Source organism: Melanostigma gelatinosum (assembly GCF_949748355.1).
Source record: "Melanostigma gelatinosum genome assembly, chromosome: 10".
Classification (NCBI taxonomy): Eukaryota; Metazoa; Chordata; class Actinopteri; order Perciformes; family Zoarcidae; genus Melanostigma; species Melanostigma gelatinosum.
This window is the reverse complement of record NC_136643.1, coordinates 25,583,048-25,610,007: the sequence shown is the minus strand read 5'-3', so window position 1 is coordinate 25,610,007 and position 26,960 is coordinate 25,583,048. Positions and strand designations below refer to the sequence as shown.

At 46.2% G+C, this 26,960-nt stretch overlaps 1 protein-coding gene across 1 annotated transcript; it reads left to right on the top strand.

Moving 5' to 3' along the window:
* The first annotated feature begins 1,703 nt into the window (after positions 1–1,703).
* zmym2 (zinc finger, MYM-type 2) lies at positions 1,704–26,236 on the top strand. Its single transcript, XM_079277150.1, has 25 exons — positions 1,704–1,761; positions 6,816–7,583; positions 7,799–7,964; positions 8,868–9,016; positions 9,843–9,991; positions 10,474–10,636; positions 12,177–12,389; positions 13,794–13,944; positions 14,170–14,285; positions 14,904–15,032; positions 15,412–15,562; positions 15,713–15,885; positions 15,973–16,138; positions 16,436–16,464; positions 16,924–17,065; positions 17,290–17,411; positions 17,622–17,751; positions 18,297–18,917; positions 19,084–19,199; positions 19,272–19,434; positions 19,532–19,674; positions 21,105–21,219; positions 22,090–22,332; positions 22,436–22,580; positions 23,786–26,236. The coding sequence occupies exons 2-25, from the start codon at positions 6,831–6,833 to the stop codon at positions 23,994–23,996; spliced, it is 4,659 nt and encodes a 1,552-aa protein (XP_079133276.1). The 5' UTR covers positions 1,704–1,761; positions 6,816–6,830; the 3' UTR covers positions 23,997–26,236.
* The last annotated feature ends 724 nt before the right edge of the window (positions 26,237–26,960 follow it).

Sequence of the window (26,960 nt, the reverse complement as noted above, 5' to 3'; positions counted from 1 at the left end):
GACTTCTCATAATGTTGCTTTTCAAACACTCTTGTTTTGTATTATTTCGTTTACTGTCGGTGCAGTTTGTTGGTTTCTCCTTCATGTCCCGGATGTTTGCACCGACAGAACTCAGCACGTGAACTCCCTCAACCCGGATCCTCCCTCCTGATTGGTTCAGAGCTCTCTGTCTACTTCAATGCAGCTTGTTTAAAAAATAAATATAGATTTATTTATAGATATGACATCAACTGTATCGCTTGCCAGCGGATCTGGAGTCAGTTCACACGGGAGACGTGTTGCGTATCGATCAGGTTAAAATCGGCTTAATGGAGCAATTTAATTGCCAACCATGCAACGCGCCTGATTGCTCCTTGTGCGCCTGTGCGGCGAAGAAAAAAAAAAAAAACATATCAAGAAATACGAATAGAGAGGCTGATAAAGGTGTGAGGTCTCACTCTGCTTCTATTTCAGGCTCCTGTAATGCCTCCGTCTTTATGCAAACTTAAAGGAGCATACCTGTGTTTTTGTAGTTAACTGTATTAACACAGTTGAAGAAGTATTCTGATATTTTACTTAAGTAAACGTAGCAATACTACACTGTATTAATACTCTGTTAGTATTCGCATCAAAATATATTTAAAGTACCAAGAGTAAAAACACTCATTGTGCAGAATGGCCCATTTCAGAATAATATATATTATACTATTTCATTTTAATTATTGATGCATTAATGCGTATATTTCACTTTAATGTTTTATCTTAATTTAAATAATCATTTATTTGTTAATTATATGTTGTGTTGTTGAACTGAATCTGCAAAGTAAAAGTACAATATTTGTCTTTGAAATGTTGTAGAAGTATAAGGTAGCCAAAAATAGAAATACTTTAACCAACCTCAGAATTGTACATTTACAGCACATGCTGTATAATTTCAGATCTTTCATGTGTTTTATTCTCACTTTTCAGACATTTATTGGTGTATTCTAATATCTGCACAATAGAACAAACAATCAGCACACTTTTAAAACTTACAAAGTTGAAATATGAGTAAGTGTTTGAGTGCAAAAAGTAGAATCACTGCAGCATGCTGGGAAAATAAACACCATGTTCACCATAAAGGCTTGCAGGTACATGATACATCTTTAACCAGATCACATGATGGTCAATCCACCTTTGTTTTCTGCTTGTGTTCCTCTGCGCGCTGTAAAATGCAGAAAACAACCCAAACTATTAAAGTGTGGAGCTCATTTGACTCAGAACTGAGAATGTCTGCTAGCAGTGAAGGGTCCTTGTAACCACATCACGGGTTTGTTATTTGTGAGCATTAAAGGTCAATAAAAGGTATAAACATGTCATGTCATTCAAGAATAAAAACAATAAATCATTTTACATACAAAGTAGTAATCAGTAATCAGTTTGCTTTGTTCAGTCTCTCATCCTGAAAGTTCAAAATGGCTGCTGTGAAGAAAGGTTCACACAAGTGACAGGTCAGCGAATAATCATCCAAAACAAACAGGACCTGGATGTGTCTTTAAAGGACAGCTGGATCAATATCAATCGATATTTTAAATGTAAAGGTAAACACGACTCATAATAACCCTCAACCTGCGTGGTTATGTTTCGTGAAACAAACCAAAACCGGTGACGTAGTGAGTCATCGGCCCAACACACGATCTGTGTAACGTACAGCGGAAAAGTTTCTACGTTCTGCGCACGCGCACCACCGGGATTAATGGCAAGGCACAAAAGTGGCGCTACACCGATCCGAGCTCTACTCCGGTAAGACAATTTCACTGACGTTTTTTTTTTTTTTGTTGGGGGGTATAATATGCCAGTTTCTACACCTAATGAGTCAAAGTGTTTTGGGAAACTTGTGCGGCCCGTCGGCTTAAGGTGTCCGGGTACTCCCCCCGGGGGGCAAGAAGACGCATTCAGTTAGTGATTTAGTGAACAATAAACAGTTGATTTTAAGTGGTTTTCCTTCTCCAACGGCCTCTACGCGTGCTGTGGCCGTTGCCGCCTCTAGTCTCCAGTGTTGTTCATTTTGGCTCCCTAATGGCGGACGGCAGGCAGTGCCGTTTTCCGCCGGGGGGGGGTTGTGAAATTACCGGCGTTTATACCCGGTGTTTACGGTTATACGGTACCCCCTTCCCCCGAGGGACTCACGTAAACATGATGCGGGAATTTAGTTTGCGCCTTGTGTTTATGACACAGTATTTTACGACAGTTCGTGTCATTTACGTAGCGCAAGAGGGCGCCCCTTGTGGTGGCACGTGGGTACTTTACCACTGATTGCGCCACAGGGTGGACTGCGCGAGACCAGGGGCAACTTTCCAATTAAACCCCCTACGGCGTCACAGGTGTCATACAAATCGGGCTGTTTTTTAAATTCAGATTTCTGGCATGTTTTGGTGATTTGAGACAGAGTGTCGCACTGTGATCTGTTATTTTACGTGTTTTAATGCGAGTGGTTTTCGTTTGACAATGGCGCATGCGCTCCTCCCCCTTTGAAACCGCCGCTAATCCAATGGCTGTTTGCGCCAGGAAGAGAGCACAGGGGTGTGGGAACGGAACGGAACAGGCTTGGACCACGTTTCTGCTGGAGCCACAAAACTTGGAACCACCCTCTATTTATTTATTTATTTATTTATTTGGGTTATTTGTGGAAAAGCTGCGCGAGCTCAGGTAGTTTTGTGCTTATTGTTCTTGATTCAAAGTTTTTGGATTCTGCTCTCCAGAGGGATATTTAGCCGGACTTAGTGCTGTTGTAGTCCGGTGTTTAACAGCGAAGGACACGGACACACTTTGTCCTTTTTAAGTGCTCATTTTTCCCACATTTCAGAGAGATCATCAACACAACAGTCAGGTTTTTTTTAGTTTGCGTCCAGGACTGCGCATTACGCGTCACTTCTCAGCGACATAAGCCTTTTATATAATAATACTAATAATAATCTGTTTTTATTTGAACATATAATGAGTCTACTATCTGCGCCAGTTGCGCAAACAGCAGCTGCATGCATCCAACCTTGTGACCTGCTTGAGGGAGGGGGGGAGGAAAAAAAATGGATGTCAACTTGCGTAAAAGCTGAGGTAGATGAGCACCTGATGTAAGGTGAGGATGTGGTTCTGGCGCAGATTGTTTGCAGTGTTTTGTTGCACGGATACAAGCCCCTTCCTCCTCCTCTCTCTGTCCACCTGGTGTTGACGTTAAGAGGCAAAAGGTTGCATGTCGGAGCTCATTAATGTGGGACCCCCCGTTTCCGCTTCTCTTCATCCACGTGAACGCAGCTCTGCATTGCAGAGTCTTTGCACATAGATTCTCCCTCCTGTTGGGTGTAATATCAAGAGCTGGGATGCATTTATCTTGCAGCTTTTTATTTGAGAGGGGGGGGGGGGTTGCACATGGAGAAAGGTGTCCTCAATATTTTGGACAGACACGGTCTGTCTCTTCTTAAATACAAGTTTAAAGTCACTATTTGCAATCCCATCCTGTTCTTTTATTTTAATTTTTTTGTAACAGTCCAGAACCTCCAGCCTGAGTGGTTTACAGTCTCTCTGCTGTAATAATGCATGCAGTGTGTTCGTTATTTATAACAGTAGAGACCTGGATGAACTTCCTACACGACAATACAGAAAAATAGGCAAATGTACAGAACATGTTGGCATATTGACGTCTTAGTTGCATGAAAACATGAAATACTTTAGAGCTGGAAGTGATAGAATGGAATATAACACTTTATTATTATTAGTAAAGCACATTTCTTTTAACGTTCGCTTTAGAGGTTTCTTCAGTGAGTAATGCTATTTAAACCCCGTCTGTAACTTTAATCTTTAATCTTTAAAGTATGCATGTTATAAAGATTCTGCGGTTTGGATTTTGAACGTATGATCTGATCGTAGAACACTGTCGTGTTTACTCTTTGGTGAGTCGTTATATTTGTCATTGAGGGTCTAGTTCGTAGCATCGTTGAGAGCAAATATCTCGTTAAATGTCTTCCAGTCAGTGTCAACCTCATTTAATGCGTGTTGTGTTGTTGTGTTGGCTTGAGGTTTTTAATACGGATGCTTTGTTTTGAACATGAATACAGTTTTTTGGTGCAGACCGATATACGTCCGTAGTTTAAGAAACGTTAACGTGCAGAAAGCTGGTGTCAGACTTGTGGTTTCATTTTGTAATGTTTTCCAATTTTAGACATTTAAGTTCTTGTACGTGTGTTCATATAACAATCAACATTTGGGAGTTTTTCCTAACTTTATCTGAAATTAATGGCTTTGGTTTAACCAAATGGCACTATCGTATTTAATCATTTTAGATTATACTGCACTGATGCAGGACTATTGCATTGTGTTTGAGGTATTTATTATTTCTGTATTTGTCACTTAACTCTTGACATAAGTGGCGATATACAGAAGCTTTTATAGCTTATATATCTATAAGGGATCACAATGTCCCAAATAAATAGTATGAAGAAAAAGAAAGTTGTAAAATATAAATAAATCAGCTCATCTGTTTCCTCTGAGACTCTCATTGGACGCACCCCCCCCCCCCACAGTGCCGGGGGCCAAAATGGCCGCCGTAATGATCCAGTGACGTGTCTCTGAACGCTGTGTTCAGGTGCTTTCTCTCGCGTGTGTGTGTGTGTGTGTGTGTGTGTGTATCCGGTATCACACCAGATGTAGAGCAGGAGAACCAGTCCCTGTGGGGGGGAGGGGGGGGGGGGCTCACAGTCACCACAGCAACCAAGGCGTAGCTTCATCAGTTGCTGTGGGCAACTAGATAGAAGCTGTGTGGAGCGACACGGAGGGAGGGAGGTGAGAGGAGGAGGTGAAAGATGGCAGGTGAGACATAAGCTGCCATCTTTCATGGTGGTTTACTGTGGTGGAAAGACCAAAACTGTCCTTCAACGAGTGGAAAGATGGCAGGTGAGAGGAGGAGGAGAAAGATGGCAGGTGAGAGGAGGAGGACCTGCATTCTCTCTAGTGTCCACCAGGGGGCGACTCCTCTGGTTGTATAGAAGTCTATGAGAAGATGACTCTACTTCTCTCTTGATTTATTCCCTCAGTAAACATTGTAAACATGAGTTTATGTCTCAATCTCTAGTTTCAAGTCTTCTTCAATACAGCATGATGTTCATTTAGTACATTATGGTCCATTTAGAGTCACACAGACCATAAAGCAGGGGATGCTTTAGGGCGGGGCTACACAGTGATTGACAGGTCTCAACAAATATCTGACACCCTCGGCAAATATAACCCAAACTATTTGCATGTCAGGAGCTAATATATCTGTTGAAGTCACCGCCTAAAACCAGCCCGGGTGTCACGGATCACGGATCGATCCGTTCGGATCAGCCCTCACGGTTCGGATCACTCGTGAACCGCGGATCAATCGAGTATTTATTTTTACAGTGTAATCATCATAGTGTGTAATAAAGTTCTACTGCTGCTGTTCCTTTTCAAGTAACAAGTCCCCGAATATCAATGCAGAGTGTCAGTGAACAGATATAAAGCAGGAGTGTGTTCAGTGACCGGAGCAGCTTAGAAGCATTTAACGGTGACGTCATGGCGAGCGGAGGAACGTCAGAAGCCGCGGCGTCATTTAAGTCGCAAGTTTGGGAACATTTTGTCTTCCCTGTAACGTATAATGACTGATGAGGGTGGTGGACGAAGCGTTACGGTATGTAGGCGTTATTTAAAGAGAGAGACACACGACAACGGAAAAACATCGGCATGTCCACACATATGAAGAGACACCATCCCGTCTGTCAGCGACGGGGACACTCCGGTGTAGAAAACAAAGGATTTCTAAATCTGGTTAAAGTGCTTGAGCCACGCTACGAAGTCCACTCACGCACCCACTTCAGTGTGAAGCTGTTCCAGACCTCTATGAGAAGGAAAAGACTGCAGAGACTGCTTTCACCACGGCGGAGTGATTCTTAGTCCGGTGCTGTAGACACGCCCCCTCTGTGAGAGTCACACAGACACACACCTGGGGCAGGTGCTGTAGACACGCCCCCTCTGTGAGAGTCACACACACACACACACCTGGGGCAGGTTCTGTAGACACGTCCCCTCTGTGAGAGTCTCACACACACACACCTGGGGCAGGTGCTGTAGACACGCCCCCTCTGAGAGAGACACACACACACACACACACCTGGTTCAGGTGCTGACAGAAGCATCAGAGTGAAGCTAGACAGGCTCAATAATATTCCAGTCACCACAGAAAGGTCGACCCTCTCCCAGACAATGGAGATATTCTCATCTTTTTGAAAATGTCACAGTAATGAAACATTGTTGTGTATTTGAATGACCTGACAGGAAGTAAACAGACCCAAGTTGTTGCTGAGCAGTTCAGTTCAGTGGAAGCTCACTGGCTGCTTCTTTCTTTCAGTATTGATCAAATGACGAGGATATCAACAGAATTCTTGAATGTATTATTTTTATTTATTGATTTCATTTTGTTTCAAATTGGACATCTTCAATATTTTTGTTTTCATGTAAGACTACAGCCCAAAGTTCTTTGCTTTAAGTGTTCTTGAAGTTCTTTAATTAATAAATGGAAAGCAAAGTTATATTTGTCTCCTCCCCTTTTTCTTTGTTGATCCGAAAAATGATCCGAACCGTGACTCCTGAACTGTGATCCGAACCGTGAGGTTTGTGATCCGTGACACCCCTAGTTGACATGGAAGAAGAGGTGGTAGCTAACTGACAATGAGGGGTCTATGTGGGGGGGGGGGGGGGGCTCTGGGGATACCTGCCTCACCTGTGTGCAGCTGCCATGAGATAATTAGGTGATTTGGTTTAACCGGCTCTTGTTTTTGTTTTGCCAGGTGGTTGCCTTAGCAATGGACGGGGAGCCAGAACCAAACCCTGCCGAAGAAGAAGAGGCAGCAGGGGAGCGGGTGGAGCCCATGGACGCCGCTCCCTCCCCCGAGCCACTGACCGCACCCCCCACGGAGGAGGAGGCTGGGGAGGCAGTTTCCATGATAACAGAAGAAGAGGATGAAGCCACGAAGGAGGAGGGTGGCGTGGAGGACGATGATGATGTGGTTCTCGTAGGAGAGGAGGAGGAGGAGGAGTATCAGCCTTCTGCCACAACAATCCCCCAAGACACGCCCAGCACAGACTGCCTAGAGCTGGCCGAGATAGCGGACATGTCGGCGGCAAAGTCCACCCCGGCTTCTCCCGCTGCGTCCCCCCCGGCTTCTCCCGCTGCGTCCCCCCCGGCTTCTCCCGCTGCGTCCCCCCCGGCTTCTCCCGCGGCGTCCCCCCCGGCTTCTCCCGCGGCGTCCCCCGCCAAACCTCCCGCCACGGAAGCGGAGCCCATCGTCATCGATGACGAGGAGGAGGACTCTGAGCAGAGAGACCCCGGAGGCTCCTCCTCCTCCTCCGAAGGGTCCCGCTCGCCGTCCGCACTCAGCAGCACCGAGCCGGATTCGGAGATCAAGATCGGCAGCGTCACCACGCTGGGCTCCGGCACACAGAAGGGAGGCTCCGCCGATGGTTCGCCGCCGCATCCGGCGGACGTCCAGGAAGACATGACGCTGGTGATCACCTCGGTGACCTCACTGCAGGGCGGAGCGGCGGCGGTCACGGAGGTGAGAATCTCCACTTTTTACTTTTAACCTGTTCTTTGGTTGTTTTTCTTAAGTTATATATTAATGATTTTTTTAGAGATGCACAGAGGGCAATTTTATTTTCTGTTTTATTTCATTTCACCTTTATTTAACCAGGCGAGTCAAACATTTTGTTTCCAATGTTTTTGTCACTTAGGATTTAAAAACAAACTAACCGAAGCCACTTGTGTGTCTAGGACGGTGAAGTCCATGTGGAGGAGAACGGTCTGCAGATCGGCAGCGCGTTCAGCCTGAATCCAGACACGCCGTCTGGTCGACCCACCGCCTCCTTCAACCCCGGGAGGGGCTCCGGGCCCGTGGGCCAGCTGGTTCAGAACGGAGACACGGGGACAAACAGAGCAGGTAACGCGTTTAACTTGAGGACGGTGCTCTCGGTAAAGTGGAAGCAGACCACACGTTCCTGTTTACGGTCTCATGTTTATGTTTCACTTTGAGGAACTCGCTCCTCCCCTCCTGGTTGTTTTCACGTGACTCAGGTGGTGTCTTTGTTCTGGGAAATGCTGCTGTTTCACCTCATGTTTGAGGAAAGGCGCTGCCGTTTCTGAGAGCTCTGCCTTTTTTGTGCGGCTGCTTCGAGAGCTTTAAGTTGAAAATCTCTGGAACATCTCAAAAGTCTCAGAAAAGAGCTGCTGACGTAGCTGTAGTAAAATGAAGCAGAAGCTTGTGTTTGCTGTCTGTCTGTCCTAAACTTTATATTTCGGACAGACGCTATCTTAACAAAGACCGAAAAGCCCTTTTAGGAGCTTATCGGTCGGCTGGGTTTGAATGTTTGTGGTGAGTTCTTGCCCTAACGTTGCTCATGGGCAAAAGTGTTCTGAGGAAAGAAATGCATTAATCACACAGTGAGCAGCAGTCGATGTAAACATACTGTGTTTGTTTACAAGAAAACCTCAGCGGGAACCTTTCTAAGTAAAGGCAACGGTATTATTGTAATTCATGTAAATGAGTTCCTACCTGGTGCTCTACTTTAATCACCTGTGTGCTGAGCAGAGAGAGAGGAGTCGAGGTTCAGGATCCGGGTCTGTCCACGGTGGACCGGTCTCTGCTGGAGGATCTGGGTCTGTCCACGGTGGACCGGTCTCTGCTGGAGGATCTGGGTCTGTCCACGGTGGACCGGTCTCTGCTGGAGGATCTGGGTCTGTCCACGGTGGACCGGTCTCGTGCTTTGGCTGAGAGTTCTCGGTATCGATGTGTGTCGTCCTGATACGTTTTTGGAGACGCCGTGGTTTCTTTCCTTCCCTCCAGACTCGTGGATCTCCCAGTCGGCTTCAGTCCCCCGCAACCAGAAACAGACGGGGGTCGACTCCCCGGCCTCCTCTCTGCCCAAACCTCCAGGCCAGTCTTCCTCGTCTACGTCCTCCTCAGGCTCTCAGCCGCAGCCCAGGACGGTGAAGGTGATCCACTCTTTATTCCAGAGGTTCAGAGGTTCAGCTCTCCATACAACTTTTGTACCTGTGTTTTATATTACACACACACATTTTTATTTATATATATATATATATATATATATATATATATATATATATATATATATATCTCTTTCTCTTTCTCTCTCTCTCTCTCTTTCTCTCTTTCTCTCTCTATAGATATATATATATATATATATATATATATATATATATATATATATATATATATATATATATATATATATATATATATATATATATATATATATATATATATATATATATATATATATATATATATATATCTCTCTATGTATATATATATCTCTCTATGTATATATAAAATATTCTCCCAAACACACTGCAATCAAACTCCACTGTGGTAGTAAAGGGTACGATATGAAATACCTGTTAATGCTTTACAGGTAAAAAGAAACGATGTTGGTTCGACACGCAGGTTACAAAAAAGACTCAAATCTAATGAACCCAAGTGACTCCACGGAGTTTATGTATCGAATTAGATTTCAATCAATGATATTGCCAAACATATAATTAGCAGCGAGTCTGTCGATTGTTTATTTCCTCTTAATGGTATATTTCCTGCGTTATAAAATCAATAGTTTATTTGGAAGGAACACAGCTGCAGTTTGTGCAATAGAACATTTAATAGACTCGTTCTTTCTGTAACCCGTTTGTCTTTGTTCAATAGAATGAAAGCCAGCCGCCGTTTACAGGAAGGTGTGCAGAATGTCTGAGTGCAGTCCCAGATCACTTGTTGCCCTGCAGTGAAGGCCTCTTTGTTTTCTCCCAGGTGACCTGTGCCAACTGTAAAAAGCCTCTGAAGAAGGGCCAGACGGCGTACCAGCGTAAAGGCTCCACACACCTGTTCTGCTCCACCACCTGTCTGTCTGCCTTCTCACACAAACCCGCCCCCAAGAAGAGCTGCACCATGTGCAAAAAGTGAGTCCAATGAACTCAAATGTTTACCTTTCAATTAAGGGAAAATACCTGTTTTTAATGGAATTTACAGCAGTTTTGCGTCGGCTGTCTTTCCCAATTATTTATTGACTTTGAACTCGTATCTTTACAAGTTCCTAATCTCAATATTTAAAGAGTAACTTCAACCTGGACCCTATTTTCTAATGAAGTAAGATAAGATAGCACTTTATTAATCCCGAAGAAGGAAACTCTTGTGCCAGAGTTTCATTAAAGATTACAACAGAAGAACAATACATAATAATGTCAACATATATGAACAATAGAATAGCAATTTAGTGTAAAATAAATAACACTGACACAATAAGAGTCAGGTCAATAAATAAAGTAGGAAACGTGGGAGAATAGGTCCTCGCAGAAGGTTCCCTCTCAATATCAGGACACGTATTATTATTCTTTTTACCAACTGATGCACATTGGTTCATGTGTCTGTCGTGTGTTTTCAGGGACATCACGAACATGAAGGGAACCATCGTGGCCCAGGTGGACTCCAGCGAGTCCTTCCAGGAGTTCTGCAGCACCGGCTGCCTCGGCGCGTACGAGAACAAGCAGAACCCGCCCAAATCAGGGCTGAAGACCAAATGCACCGTCTGCGGGAAGCTCACAGAGGTCAGTCCGTCTGATGAACTCCTCCTCTGTCCGGCCATACAGCCGTTGAGTGTGCAGCTGTGTGATCGCGTAATGCGGTCTAGAGGCGTCTCTGATGGTCTGGATCCCTCAGAACATCACACGCATCCTTCAGTGTAACGCAGAGACACTCGGACACTTGTTGGGTTTCACCTTCTCTTCATTGTTTACATCCTTGGATGTCTCAGGGTTCCCACGGTACCTGGAAAACATGGAATTTATTTTTTCATTTTCCAGGTTTGGAAAAGTCATGGAAACTGAGCAAAAGTGAACACTTACATGGAAATTGAAACAGTTGTCCTGGAAACCTTTATTGGATGATGTGTAAAATAGTAATAAAATGAAGCTATTGAGCACAGAATTAAGATGAGTTTATAAAAACTCTTTACATGTGAGCAGCTTTTACTGGAGATAGAAATGGATGATCCATGTTGTAGAGCAGGGATTCCCACAGTGGGGCGCACGAGCTGCCTCTAGGGCAGGGGGCCACACTTTTTCGGCTTGCGAGCTACTTTTAAAATGACCAAGTCAAAATGATCTACCTACATTACAAATGCTCACAATTCACAGTGACACAAGTCGAATCAAATGTTTTTGATGAAATATCACAATTTTATCATTTCTATCAATTCAATACCATGATGTGTTCAAGGGCTGTGGGAAAGATGAAAATCTGACGCTAATGTTTGTACAGCGTCTGGCTGTGATGAACGATGTCGTTTTGACGATTGTTTAGAGAAAACATGGTTTTTAATTCCGCCGGTGGGTCCAGAGGGTTGATGAAGGATCTCTGATCACCGTTTTATTCCATCTGTCTCCACGTTCACCGTCTTCCTCCTCGGGCCACTTCAGTATTCATCTCCTCCTTCTTCTCCTCACGTTTCTCTGCTTCACTCTTCTCTCTCGTCTGCTCGGATATTTGGAGAAGAGTTGCTCCCGATTCGTGAGCTGGCGGTTGTCCTCACACATGTAGCGTTATTGTTACCTGCATCTCTGTGTGGCTACTTGTGACATGAAATCATTTGCATTATTTATGTCTCCTCCTTCATCTCATCTGCATGTAAAAGCAACAGCCGGGCTCCTGCAAAGCGACCCTGGAATGATTTGCACATTTTAATGAATACATAAAACAAAATGTGATTTATTTTCCCTGTCATTTCTTATAGATTAAGATTTTAATAATTTGGATTTTAATTGCAGTCGTGGCTTGTTGTGGTCTGTAGGGATTGAAAGGGCACATTTGTGTGTTCATGCTCAGTTAAACCTGTGCTTTCATTCATTTTACTCACAAAGTGAGCCTGAAGCACAGCAGACAAACTCATGCAGGAAGGTTGTTCAGCTGAAGGAGAAGCCTCTGTCCTCACTGTCGGAGGAAAGCTGGTTTGTACTGAGCGGAGCTCCTCTGGAGTTGAAGGGGCCGTACTGATGCGTGGTTGTATAACTTACTTCTGCATAATGCACAATACGGTTTATTCATGAGGTGAGTGACGTTCTTGCTGCATTTCTCTCTCCGTGTCTCCAGATCCGGCACGAGGTGAGCTTTAAGACGGCGACCCATAAGATCTGCAGCGACACGTGTTTCAACGTGTACCGCCGGGCCAACGGGTTGATCATGAACTGCTGCGAGCAGTGTGGCGACTACCTGCCCAGCCGAGCGTCGGCCAACCACTTCCTGCTGGTGGACGGCCAACAGAAGCGCTTCTGCTGCCAGAACTGCATCAGGGACTTCAAGCAGGTACTGTGGGCCCCGAGCGCGGGCTGCAGGTGTGCTTCTACACGCCTGATGGGATTCAGTGACATCGTTAGACCACAGCCATTCAAAATGGCTCAACGTTGCTGTTTGTTATTAATTAAGCCGCTCCTCACGGCAACTGAAATGTAAATGAAATGTTACGAGTCCTTCTATTCACATTTTTACTGAACGTGTTACAACCAAATTGCGTTGCTAGGCAATATTAACCAGAACTTAGATGTTGGGATTGTTTTTGTTGCTTGGCAACCCCATCTTATTAGACATTCCACTAATAAGTGGAGGGAACTATGGAGACTCATTTCATAACGTTACGAGTGTTTCTCAGACCTCCACTGAGCTTCTAAATGAGTTATTGTTTAATATCTGACGAGCTGTGTTCTATGAAAGTACAGACGTATCTAAAATAGTTCCTCGAAAGAGGAAGAACCACAACTTTTACCAACAGGAGAGTAATTATCAATGCTGTTATGCCTCAGAATTTAAATAAATGTATTAATTACAGTTTTGCACCATGAGAATAATCACCTCATGTAGAAATGAAACATGGTTCCAGGTCTTACAGCCCGTACTGAAGTAGATGTCCAGGTGTGACGCTGCTCTCTGATCTAATAACAGGACAAAGAGTAGAATCACTGAACAAACAGATACTCGTGAGGTTTCTACGGTTCGCTCCTCTAATGCTCGTAAGCATTCTGCTCGTAAGATGTCGAGGTTTGCTCAACAAAAGTCACAATCCGCTCCGGACTCCCCGACAAACACATTAAACCCGTTTCCTCCACAGAAGAGGATCCATCGGGACTCAATCTGCAATAATCTATTTTTGAGTTGAGGAGCTCAGAATGTAATGTTTTTCACGCGTTCTAAAGAAATTTATTTGTGGTTCGATTTTAAATAAGACGCGTAGAATAACATGTTTTTGGGTGAAATATCTTAGTTTCGTTTGCTTTTTCTGACTGAACTGTTCGTCACACGTGATGTGTTCAAGGACCGTCGGAAAGATGAAAACCTGACGATAATGACGGCTTTTACAGTTTGTCGCTGTGATAAACGGTGTCGTTTAAAAAACAACATACTTCTCCATCCTGCCAGCTGTTTTTCTGGGGTTCCGAGGGTTCAACTTAAGCATCCTGAATGTGTCCCAGTTGATTCGTGATTGCAGTGGATGTGAATGACGTCCAGCTGACGGGAAGTAAGCCCAATCCTTAAAACAAGATAAAAAGAAGTGTTTCACACGGAGGGTGAACACTGGTGTATCCACACCGACGGTTTGAGAGCAATAAAGAACACGATGTGATCGGGAGCACGATGCGTCTCCTTGAGATGAAGCTCTTCGAGGCTTCTTGTAGTTTTGACGGAGTGTTTTTTATTCCCTCTCTCTCGTCTCAGGCTCACAGTAAACTTGCGACCTGCCTGACGTGCAAAACGCTGATCAAGACCGGCGAGGTTCTGCACAGCCTCGGAGCGGGCGGCACCATGGGCTCCTACTGCTCCGTCAACTGCATGAACAAGGGCAAGCTGGCGTCAACCTCCTTCATCAGTGAGTAACTGAGACTGTAACACAGTCGGGGATCTTATCTTTGCATATAACGCACGGTACCTCGTTTCATAGACCAGAATAGCAGCTTTCATAGAGTTCTGCACAGTTCCACAGGTCCCATAATGTACAATGAATGTGTTTTAGGTTTCTTTGTCCTGGTGGTAAACGCTCCTGTTGAACTGTGAACTGCGTGTAATAATGCTCCTGGAACGTCTGTGTGTGCAGACACGGAGCCGTCGTGTCACTTCTGCAAGAGGAACTCGTTACCGCAGTACCAGGCCACGCTGCCGGAGGGAAACATCCTCAACTTCTGCAGCTCTGTGTGTGTCACCAAGTTCCAGGTGGGCGGACTCTTCTCACACCTCACACCGGACGACACATTGATCCGGCAAAATCACGGCCACCTTGTAGTTTTTACCCACCTGATGAGGGCTCAACCATTCCTCTGCATATGTTGGGCCCAGACGTGCTTTAAACGTGAGGACGAAGCAGAATGTATAGGATGCATGCAAACTAATCTCATTTACATAGTTCCGATGATTGGACCGAACTCGACTTGACTGCCGGTTGGTGTTTCCAATGCAGCGCTGACCCTCGTGTCCCAATTCCCCCTCAGATTAGTAAAGACATTAAACCCAGATTAACAGTTGTCATCCGCTCATGTGACGCGTCCTCCTGAAAACCAGCAGCTCCAAAACACACGAAGCAGCACCGGATCCCTCGTGGAGTCCATGACCTGATTAGTTGTTCAGCGCCGTGACGCATAAATCGACTTCACGAGTCCATCGCTGTTTATGACACACGAGTTCACGTAACGCCACCGAGACGAGCTTGTGGGCGTCGAGTGTAAATTGGCTCCGTTAAAGCTCGAAGTACAGCAGGCGTGCTGCGGAAGGCCGTTGGACTCGTCCGCTGCTGCTCGTCACACGCGCTTTATTTCCTCCGTTCTTTTTTTACAGAGCGCTTCTCTTCAAACGACCACCAACGGACAGACGGCGCTCTCCACAGCGAACACCACCACTGTACAGCTGAAGTGCAACTACTGTCGAGGAGCGTTCAGCCTGAAGCCCGAGACTCTGGAGTGGGAGGTGAGCCCGTCCTGAGGAGTCCCGGCGTCATTTCTATCCTGTCGCAGGCTGAAGAGTGTTTTTCTGACACAAAGATGAGATGAGATGAAGCTTTAATGATCCTCAGAGGGGAAGTTCAGGTGTTCAGCAGCACAAAGACAGAAACAAATAGAGAAACGTTAAATACAAGTACAGTGGAAGCTGCTTGTATGGATAAACAAGCTTTGGACAGAATCATTCCTCAAATACTGTTACAATAATTAGCTTAAAGTAATCAAGTAGTCTGCTTACAGTGTTCTTTTTTATTCTCTTCATACTCAGGCCGTCAGCCTGTGTCTTATTCTAAAGTACACATCACATAACCAGTCCAATAGAGTGACCTAACGGTGTCTGTCTTCAGGACAAAGTGTACCAGTTCTGCAGTAAGACGTGCTGCGAGGACTACAAGAAGCTGCACTGCATCGTGACCTCCTGCGAGTACTGCCAGGAGGAGAAGACGCTGCACGAGGTGGTCAAGTTCTCCGGAGTCAAGAGACCTTTCTGCAGCGAAGGTATTGATCTCCTCTCTACGACGTCTCTATTTGCATGTCTGAAGTTGTCGATCCAGGATTTAGCGTTCTTGCCTCCAGTTCGTTTGTTTTCTATTTTCTTCGTCGTCTGACGTTTGCTGGGTGCCTTCTTTTTGTTTCTTTGTTCCCCAGGCTGTAAGCTGTTGTTCAAGCAGGACTTTATAAAGCGGTTGGGTCTGAAGTGCGTCAGCTGCAACCACTGCAACCAGCTGTGTAAGAGAGGTCTGACCCGGCAGCTCGGCGGCATGACGCGGGACTTCTGCAGCGAGGTCTGCTCCAAGAAGTTCAACGACTGGTACTTCAAGGTCCGTACCCGCCGTCAGAAATGAGCACGAATGTCTGCAGGAATACGTCGTTTCCTGTTGTGAAAAGGTTCCTCTTGTGGCCACTAGGCGGCGAGGTGCGACTGCTGTAAGGTTCAGGGGAACCTGACGGAGTCGGTGATGTGGAGATCAGAGATGAAGCATTTCTGTGACCAGGAGTGTTTGCTGAAGTTCTACTGCCAGCAGAACGAGCCCATCATGGTCACTCAGAAGGGCCCCGAGAACGCCACCCTGGGTAGTGTGTGTGTGTGTGTGTGTGTGTTTCCTTTGGAGGAGCTAAGCTGATGACCCTCTGCTCATTTAGTTTCCATGTAACCTAACCAAATATTAAGGAATGAATTACAGCGATCGACAGAACAATATTCAACTCCTTTGGTAATCTAATAATCGTTAAAGTTGTTTTCATGCAAAAACGGCAAAAAGCGGTTTTCGTCCTCAAATATGGAGATTTCCTGCGTTTCTCTGATTTGCATTGAAGTGAATGTCTTTGGGTTTCCGTGACTCATGACGTGTTTCGTTTTGCTCTTCACAGGTTATGAAATGCACGGAGCCAAACTCGGGGTAAGTAAGAATTCGGATGAAATCTGTCGGCAACAGTATTTTGGTGTCTGAAGCGTTGTGGTTTCTATTTGTAGTCCTGAGAAGTGTTGACGGATCACGTCTGAGCTTTGGCTGAACGGTCTGTGTGGAGAGCAGAAGAGGCGGAAAGGCAATCTGGGAACCGATCGGTTATCGACTGACGATTTAGCTTCTTATTTTATTTAGAGTTGTAACTGTTCACGCTTTGCTTATACGCGAGCATGCTCAACGTGTTCTACGTTCGAGGAAATAACCAAAGTGAACGAGTAACCGACAAAACGCCATGAACCAACCGAGGAGGGATATTAGAAATATTCATATTCTGTCCCTGACGAGCATCCCATTGTTGTAACTCTCCACATACTCAGAAGTGTTTAGTATGACCAGAAGCCTCATTCCTGAGTGTTTCATCGTGGTCCCTCTTGTCTCCCGTCTCTGCAGCTGGTGAACCAGGGCACGGTGCCGTACGCCGGCGGAGGTTTGATGAGAGACGTCAAGAACAAGGCGGTGCTCTGCAAGCCGCTCACGCTGACCAAGGCCACGTACTGCAAGCCGCACATGCAGAGCAAACTCCTCCAGACAGGTAACCCACGCACCTCTCTCAGGAGATGAACTGCCGTGTTGTTCGTATGTCGCACACGATTAATCACGTGGGTTGTATGATGATGGAGGGAGGAAGTGGAAGTCTTCACTTGAGCTCAACGAGTTATTTGTTTCCGCTCGCTCTTCAAAGTATCACGTCGTGACCCATTTTTTATTCATAAATCGATATAAAATGTTACGGTTTCGGCGTATCTGTGTCCACAGATGTAGACGATGGTGTGAAGAGGGAGTATATTCCTGTACCCATACCCGTGCCTGTCTTCATCCCCATGCCCATGAATATGTACTCTCAGCTCACTCCCACTCCAGTCTCTCTGCCTGTTCCGGTAAGACCCGATGAACACGTGAGGATTATTCATGCTCCAAGGAGGAGACTTGTTTAGTGAAGGTGTTAACAAATCAATAAAAGCCTGTATAGTTGGTGGTTTAATGCCAAACGCAACAATAATATACTTTGTAAAATGTGTTTAGTGTCAATCAAGCAAAGGGAGGAGACGTTTATCAATGAAAGCTCCCGTGTTCCTCGTCCCGTCCAGATCCTCGTCCCCCTGTTCCTGCCCACCACCCTGCAGGGGGCGGAGCAGATCATCCAGACCATCAAGGAGCTGAGGAACGAGGCCGACCTGCTCTCCGTGGCTGAGATGATCGCAGAGGGCCAGACGACAGGTATGAGAGGGAGGGATGGAAAGTATCGGACGTTTAAGATGATGGTTTAGTGCTTGTGACCATGAACCGTGTTGCGTAAAAGTCACGTTCACACTACTCGGCTCACTGTCTTGTCATTGAGTCTTTAAGTCATAGAGCTGCACAACTATGGCCCAAACGATCATGTTGATCCATGTTGCGATGTTTTAGGGACATCTAAATAAACAGATCACTGCTTTCACTTCCGTGTCAGCTGCATTCCTACTAATGTACAGATCTTTGAATCAAAACTAGACTCTGTCTCGGAGAAGCAGAATAAAAGTGTGCACTGCTTTCACTTCGTGCTAAATTCCTGCTCATTAACTAATCTTTGCATCAAAACCAGGTTGTTCTTCAGCATGCAGTAGCCTGTGTTACTCTGCTAGTCTGCAGCTTCAGCTCCTCACACTGACTGGCTCGTAGTTCAGCATTTAAAACAATGTTCTGGTTACAAAGTTACTAATTTAACAAAAGGTTCAGTTTGGTTTGAAGGAAGCTGCTGGAAGTGATGACGATGTGTGTTTCAGACGTGACGCTGGTGAAGACGGAGCGCAGAGTGGAGGAGGCCTCCAGCAGCAGCGCTGAGGACGAGGAGAAGCAGGCTGAGGAAGAGGAGGAGCAGGCTGAGGAAGAGGAGAAGCAGGCTGAGGAAGAGGAGGAGCAGGAAGAGAAGCAACAGCTGGAGGAGGAGGAGGAGAAGCAGGCTGAGGAGGAGAAGCAGGCTGAGGAAGAGGAGAAGCAGGCTGAGGAAGAGGAGAAGCAGGCTGAGGAAGAGGAGAAGCAGGCTGAGGAAGAGGAGCAGGAAGAGAAGCAACAGCTGGAGGAGGAGGAGGAGGAGGAGAAGCAGGCTGAGGAAGAGGAGAAGCAGGCTGAGGAAGAGGAGAAGCAGGCTGAGGAAGAGGAGAAGCAGCAGCAGGAGGAGGAGAAGCAGGGGAAAGAGGAGGAGGAGGAAGAAGAGGAAGAGAAGCAGCCTGAGGAAGAGGAGAAGCAGGCTGAGGAAGCTGAGGAAAAGAAACAGAAGGAGCAGCAGCAGCAGCAGCAGAAGGAGGAGGAAGAGAAGCAGGAGATAAAGGAGGAAGAGGAAAAGGAGAGGGAAGAGGAGGACAATTACGAGCCCGAGCTGGACCTGGAAGCGGACTTCCCTCAAGGTAAACACCTTCTGCACATGTTAAGATGTTTATTAAAACTAAGGCTATAAAATGACTCCAAAGTAAAATCCAGATGAAACTATTTACTGAGCTGCTGAGGTCGACATGCAGCTTGTAAACGGTCTGTTGAGTGTCTGTTAATGGACCCGACTGTTTCCTGTCCCAGCCTCAGACCCTGTCCAGGTCCTGGAGGGGATGGACGAGGACATGGGCTTCTCTCTACCTCCGGTCCTGGCTGAGGAGTCGGAGGAGTCGGCACCTCGACCGCAGTCCAGGAGACAAGTACGCACACAAACGCATGTGACGAGCAGAACCTTTGACCTTTTCTGTGTAGTAAATCTGTTTGTGCTGCAGGGGAACAAGAGGCGGGCATTGGAGGAGGGCTCGGATCAGACCTCGGCAGGACGGTCGCTACCTCTCAGAGCTCGCTACGGCGTCAACGCCTGGAAACGCTGGGCGCTGTCTCCTTCGGACCAATCGGAAGACACCAAAGTAAAGGACGGCTCCTCCAAACCTGGTAAGCTCAACCTGGATCGCTGCGTTGCTTGGCTGAAAATTAAACAATGTTGATTGTACATATTTGAGGACACGCGTCTGTGCTTCGTCTCCTGCAGCCCGGTCTAAATGTAACCTGTTGTCGCTGAGTTCAGAGGCGCTGAACGTGGCTCTGTCAAGGTTTGTCAGGGAGGTGTGCCGGCCCAGCGGGGAGCGCTACTCTCCAGACAGCATCCTCTACCTCTGTCTGGGGATCCAGCAGGTTGGTACCAAAGCCGGAGGGTCTGACTCTACTATTTCCCTGATTATGTGCCGCCAACTCGATTATCGTCTTCGTCGAGGAAGAGGAGAGAGAGGAGTCAAGGCAACGGACATTTAACAAATAAGACCGCCAAGTGTGTTAAAGCTGCATTCTGTCCACCAGGGGGCGACTCCTCTGGTTGTATAGAAGTCTATGAGAAAATGACTCTACTTCTCTCTTGATTTATTCCCTCAGTAAACATTGTAAACATGAGTTTATGTCTCAATCTCTAGTTTCAAGTCTTCTTCAATACAGCATGATGTTCATTTAGTACATTATGGTCCATTTAGAGTCACACAGACCATAAAGCAGGGGATGCTTTAGGGCGGGGCTACACGCTGATTGACAGGTCTCTTACCAGAGACGTATACGGTGTCTCTACGTCTCCTCAGTCCAAATATGCTCACTTCCATTTTTTGGTTGCAAAAACAACACGGCGACGGCCGTAATCCAAGATGGCGACGGTGAAATCGGCGAGTGTGAGGCTTCACAACGTCAGTCCACAAACCAACGAGTGACTTCACGTCTAATTAGTTTTTTTTATTCCGACTTTATTTCACTGAGGAACAGGAGCCTCTTTGTGATGAGCTCAGGTTTTAAAAACAAAAGAGAGACAAAGAAGTTACAGACGTTCACCTCTCTGCTGTCGGTATAAAACAAAGGAATATATTCCACAAATATACTTTAAAAAAGAAAAAGTAATACAAGTATCATTGTTTCACCAACTAAAATAACCGTTTCGGATTGTACTTGAACGTTATAGGTATCGACACGAAGTAAAAAGGTTTGGCCGCCTCGTTAACTTTCCCTCTTTGTTGTTAGAATTCCTTCCAGTCGTTTTAGAGGAGGTAGGAACTAAAGTTAGAGGGAGTGTTTCCGGTAGGACAGGGATTACTGGTGCGCAGTCTTCACCTCCTGCTCCCTCACATGTGAGCAGCAGCAGCACGATGGCTGCACAGTGGAGCACAGGAGTGTTCAGAGTCGTCTGGAGGAGGTTTATCTGACAGAGAAATGTAAGATTGATTTGATCTGTTTGTTAAAACTGACAAAACATCTTTTTAACTTTATGTGACGTTTGATCAAGAAATGTAGACTTTAAAATGTCTCAGACCTTCTTCTGGGCCTTGCTGCTGTACTTCCTCCTCCTTTCCGTTTTAAATGTCCGATCAGCAAGTTAATTTGTGTTTGGTGAAATTCTTAATGTTACCATGTACTATGTTGTGCATATTCGCGTGTCCTGTGATTATAACTCTTTGCTGTTCACATTCTGAAAAAACACAGTGATGATGATTTTAAATATGAGGACACCAGAGTTTGATCTCTGCACATTGTAGCTATTTATTTGACCCTTTTCTGTAATTTAATTTAATTTGCTTTGTGTGTTTTTGAAGCACCTTCACACCAAAGGCCGGACGGATGACCTGTTCAGTGACCCGAGTTACCGGCAGTTTGGAGAAGAGCTCAACAAGGTCCTGAAGGACTGGCAGCCCAGCGTGCTCCCTGATGGTGAGACTCATGTTCAGCAACAAATGACTGTTCACGGGATCCTGTCCTTTACCTGTTCAAACTCCAAAGACTTTACAGTAGCTGCAGGAGGACCTTAGTTTGATGGCGCTGCTCGTCAGCACCGCCTGGTGGCTGCTAAGCTGCACTTCATCCGTGTCCCGTGATTATAAAAGTCTTGCTGTTCACATTCTGATATCTTGTGATTGCACTATGATGACATATGAGGACACCAGCAGGTTTGCTCATTAAATACAGGAAGCAGTTTGGTATTTGTGAGATTTAAAGGCTGCATTTTTGTTTTATTTTGTTCCTCCTGACGCTCCTAAAATGCATTTTACGGATGAATATTGACACTGAAAATTACATGAATCATAAAGAAAAATGAAATACAAGAAATGAAATGGAATAATTCAAGTTAAAAGAAAAAAATTATTCTAAAAACAAGGAAAAAAAATATTACTAATTGTAAAAGCTAAACCAACCGTAGTGATGTATAAATATGTACACGTACCGTGTAACATACTTGCACATGTACACATGAAGACAAGTGAACACTTTATCTGAAGGAAACGTTCCTCACATCCCACAATCCTGTATCCAGCCAGCAACATGGTGCGCTGTGGGTTTGATTTGAGGTCATAAATGATGCATTTCAATGAAATAAAACATGAGTTTAGATTAATGCACTCATATTCATTTAGTTTATAATTCTATTTGACTGAAGTTCTTGTGGGAATTTGGTTACTTTTGGTCCAAAAATGTGAGTTTAAAGAAATGAGTGTTCGATGCATGTGATTAAAGTCTGCAGAAAGATGTCCTGCACCAATAAAACCACCGTCACTAAGCCCCTCCCTCTTTCCTTCCCTCCAGGCTCCCTGTGGGGTCGAGTGGAGGAGCAGAGTCTGTGGAGCAGCCGGCAGCTGGGCGAGCAGAGTCCGGCCGCTCTGCTGCGCTCGCTGGTCTACCTGAACACCAAATACTTCGGCCTGCGCACCGCGGAGCAGCACCTCCGCCTCTCCTTCGCCAACGTGTACGGGCCCGACACCGTCCATCCCGTCACCGAGGAGCCGGCCGTCTGCATCCGCGTGCCTTCCATCTCTCAGGACCGCCACGGTGAGGCGGCCGACGAGTCGTGCAAAACACGCGCCGTTAGAGTGGTGGAATACTGGCTGTTGGTGAAAAGTGTGGACGCTGATCTTGTGTTTTTGTCTTTCAGTGCAAACCGAGTCGAGGAAGAGGAAGCGTGCGCTGGAAGACGGCGATCGGGACTACGAACCGGACGAGGACTCGGGAGGCTCCGGCGTCCGATGCCCGGTGAAGAAGCACGAGTGTCGCCTGTACGAGCTCTACAGGTCCAAGTGGTGCGTTCAGCGTCTGAATCCATCGCTTTCATCACGGCCACGCTGTGTAGATCATATCCTTATTGAGTCAGAAGGCAAAGCTTCTTCAATTCATGAAGACTGTAAATCAGTTTCATGCGACCAGAAGCCAAAGATATGAAGTATAGAACATATAAACATTCATTGTTTTACGTTTTCATTTGATAAATGATGACACATTCTGAGGAGTGTTTGGCTCCGTTTTGCATCCCTAACTCCTTCATCAGTCCTGTGATTATATCTCATTGCTGTTCACATCCAGACGTCTCGACAATGTTGACCATGAAACATATGAGGACTTAACCACCGAACATCATTCCACTGTTTAAAAGTTCAGAACAATAGATTAACACTCATCGCTCTCCTCTCCTCCCTTTTCTCTCCTCGTCTCCTCCCTTTTCTCTCCTCGTCTCCTCCCTTTTCTCTCCTCGTCTCCTCCCTGTTCTCTCCTCGTCTCCTCCCTGTTCTCTCCTCGTCTCCTCCCTGTTCTCTCCTCGTCTCCTCCCTTTTCTCTCCTCGTCTCCTCCCTTTTCTCTCCTCGTCTCCTCCCTGTTCTCTCCTCGTCTCCTCCCTGTTCTCTCCTCGTCTCCTCCCTGTTCTCTCCTCGTCTCCTCCCTGTTCTCTCCTCGTCTCCTCCCTTTTCTCCCCTCGTCTCCTCCCTTTTCTCTCCTCGTCTCCTCCCTTTTCTCTCCTCGTCTCCTCCCTGTTCTCCCCTCGTCTCCTCCCTTTTCTCCCCTCGTCTCCTCCCTGTTCTCTCCTCGTCTCCTCCCTGTTCTCTCCTCGTCTCCTCCCTTTTCTCTCCTCGTCTCCTCCCTGTTCTCTCCTCGTCTCCTCCCTGTTCTCCCCTCGTCTCCTCCCTTTTCTCCCCTCGTCTCCTCCCTTTTCTCCCCTCGTCTCCTCCCTGTTCTCTCCTCGTCTCCTCCCTGTTCTCTCCTCGTCTCCTCCCTGTTCTCTCCTCGTCTCCTCCCTGTTCTCTCCTCGTCTCCTCCCTGTTCTCTCCTCGTCTCCTCCCTGTTCTCTCCTCGTCTCCTCCTCTCACACATTTCCTTCCTTCCTCTTTGTTTACATCCTTTTTTAAATTGAATAAACCTCCTTTACCTTCCATCTTTCTTGATTATTCTTCTCATCTGCTCACTTTTCCTCCCTTTCTCCTCCCTCTCACTCCTTCCCTCCCTTCCTCCCTCCAGCCCGGCCTTGTTGCGGGAGCGTCTGGACGTCTTCTACGTTCAGCCGGATCCGTCCTGCGGTCCCGACGACCCGCTGTGGTTCAGCTCCACGCCGCTGGAGCGACAGCTCCTGCAGAGCCTCCTCACCAGAGTCCTCCTGGTCAGAGACGTTTACACGGACAAACGCCACCTGGAGGAAGACGAGGGGGAGGAAGAGGACGGGGGAGAGTAGCGGCCGCTTTGACTTCCGTTAGCAGAACTCTGAACTGTCGGCCGGGTGGGAGGAGGAAGAGGAGGATAGTGTTTCTTCCTCCCTCCTCACTGACTTGCTGTCTCCTCCTGGTGAGGATGATGAAGGTGGTGATGAAGAGCAGCCCGAACTTCTACTTCAGCTGACAGAGAGAGAGGTCGTAAACCAGAGGACGGGCACAAAAGAGTCATTTTTTAACAAGACGATGCGTAAAAGAGGCCGAGCTGCAATTTAAACTTCTAACAAAGGTCATCGGTGGCCACAAGGAGGCGAAGGGACAGCTGTGTCCTCCACGCTTCACCTCCTCCTCGCCACCTTTCTGTGGATGAAGAGAGGAGAGAGCAACTTAACCAGAACCACGGGCCCCATAGGGGGAAGAGGAGGTGTCGAGAAATAAACGCAGCCAATCAGTTCTACTTCACATCTATTGTAAATTGTGAGTAAACACTAAATATAAATAGTGCAGACGGATGGAGACGTTCAGGTTTGACTCCGCCCATCAGTGATGTAATGTGAAGAATTATGGATTTACGGCTGTGAGAGTTTGAGACTTCTGCTCAGGATCAAGTCTCGGTTCAGATTTACTCGTGAGGTCCGGAGGCGGGACAGGAAATGACGACGGTTAAGTCGTAAACACACCGGGGGGTCTGGCGTGGCAAGAACGGTGATAGAAGTGATTCATTTATCCCGTTTCATCGGCATATTTAATCCGTTTATCACACGACCCGACTGAAAACACCGTCGGATTGATCCGATCAGTTTCTTATTATCTGCATCAGAACAGGTTTTCGGGCCGTGTCGTTGGACCTGATCGTACCTTTTTATTATTGCTCACCAAACTGAGTATCTAATTAGAATGGTGGAAAAAAGCCTTCAACAATAGAACGGTGCGCTCACAGGTGAGGTTATTCGCCTCCCGTTCACTTCCATTCAATGCCAGCAGAGCGGCAAATAAAACAGTGAAATATATGAAGAGACTCTGCGTCTTCTGATCATCTGGAGTCTAACGTTAGTCCTGCAGCCTCCTCCTCTTCCTCAGTCAGGGTACTGGTTCCTCATGATATAACCGGCGCTGCTTTCATTCCTTCCATCCCGCTCACTCTTCCTCCTTCATGATCTGCTCTCAGGCAACAAATAAACCCCCGCGGAGGACTTCAGGGAGTCCGGGGCTGATGAACATGCTCTCTTTGAGGACTTTAGGAAACCTTTCGTCCGTGCGATGTAGCATTATCGTGACGTTGTTGAAGTGTAAATATCTCCCGAGTCGACGCAAAGAAACTCCTGAAAGCTTGAGCTTGAATAGGAACACGCCTCCCAGAAGCCTTTCAACACCGACTGATTATTTATTTGCTTTTTATTCGTTTGACTCTTTACGTTGGGACTTTTTTGGGTGACGCTTTCTTCTCGACATTGAAAACCTGCTGCAGCCCGTCGCCTCTTATTATTATTTTATTATTTGAGGTAAACATGCAGGACAAAGACCATTCAGAGCTCCAGATGTTTCCGTTCTGCTCTCGTCCTCGTGTTCCGTCTCTTGTTTATAAACTGAGCATCTCTTCTTCTTCCAGCTGTTTGTAGAGTGCTGTTACTGCGCAGCAGACGCTTACGTTGTGCAGGTTGGGTTGGACATGTGACTTTTTTATTCATGTTTTCTATCCATTGTTTCTTTGGCATTTTATTTATGCATTTAAAGTCCTTTTTCTACTTTTTTTTTTTTTTCCTTTTATTTGAATTTTTGAATGTTTGAATAAAGTTGGAGAACGAGTCGTCAAGTAAAAAATCAATTGAAGGATTATTTGAGTTTTTTTTATTCTTTTGGCCGATTATGTTTTCATTCAGAGAGGGAGAATATTCTTGAGACATGAAGCTGATGTTTACAGAATGTCCTCCAGATGTTGAGTGATTACAGAGAAAACACGATTTTATCTAAAGAGCAGTTCCTGTTATTTTGTCCACTGGTCTAGCAGTGCGGCGTAACATTTCAGGAAGACGAACGGTTTTGTGGATTCCAGAGAACACTGACACCAGATCAGCCCCCAGAACCTTTTTAAAAGCGACCCGGATCACAGGACCCTGGTACACCTGGCTGACTATTAGTCCCTGCTGGACTCGAGAGGCTGTGGCCTCATGTGAATGTGCCTATCTGTAAATACTGGAAGTGAGTGAGTCTGATGCTATGTGTGTGGGCTGATCTGCTGATACGGTCATGTTAAATAAATGATTTCATTTTCTAACCAGACTCTGATGATGCGTTCTTTAGTTCTCTGGAGTAATCATGCTGACGTGGACATTAAAGGGAGCGGTCCGACACACACAAGTATTTACTGGCTGAACTGGCCCTCGTTGTGTTGAGCCGTGACCTTTGACTTCCATGTACTGAGATTGTCTCTTATACTTTTAATAGTGAAGGACTTCATCTTAAAGCAACAAGGAACTTTTATAGTGTTGGTTCTGTTGGTCCCTGTGGACTAAAGCTGTGGTGTCTGTGAGCACCAGAGTCTCTTTAGAAAACCTCATGTTACTGTAGCAGGTCTGACAGTCTGCCCCTCAGTCCTGGTTCTCCCGTGCCTCCCTTGGAGGAGGAATACATCTTGAAACGGTGCATCTGTTGGGGACTGTTTTCAGCGGCGGATTCATCCACATTTGGTGCTCTAGTGGCAGCAGGACGGTGTTCATGTTGATGAAGGAACATGTCTGCTAGTGTTGTCGTCCAGACCCCCTAAACCGAGACCAAGTCGTGATCAAGACCGGAGCATATCTCGACCAAGACTTTGGGGGGTTGACTGAAACCATAGACTGTATTTAAGAAGTGGACGTAGTCGTTGTGACGTCACTCATTGGTTTGTGGACTGCTGCTTTCAAGCCTTGAATTTGGCATTTTGGCCGTCGCCATCTTGTTTTTTTGCAACCAGTGAACAGGAAGTGACCATAACTGGACTGAGGAGT

Bases quoted from the DNA above. Each gene is read 5' to 3' on its own strand.
- zmym2 (XM_079277150.1), top strand. From the start codon at position 6,831: ATGGACGGGGAGCCAGAACCAAACCCTGCCGAAGAAGAAGAGGCAGCA. The intron at 9,017-9,842 runs GTGATCCACTCT...GTTTTCTCCCAG, and splicing joins CGCAGCCCAGGACGGTGAAG to GTGACCTGTGCCAACTGTAA. The intron at 17,752-18,296 runs GTATGAGAGGGA...TGTGTGTTTCAG, and splicing joins CGCAGAGGGCCAGACGACAG to ACGTGACGCTGGTGAAGACG.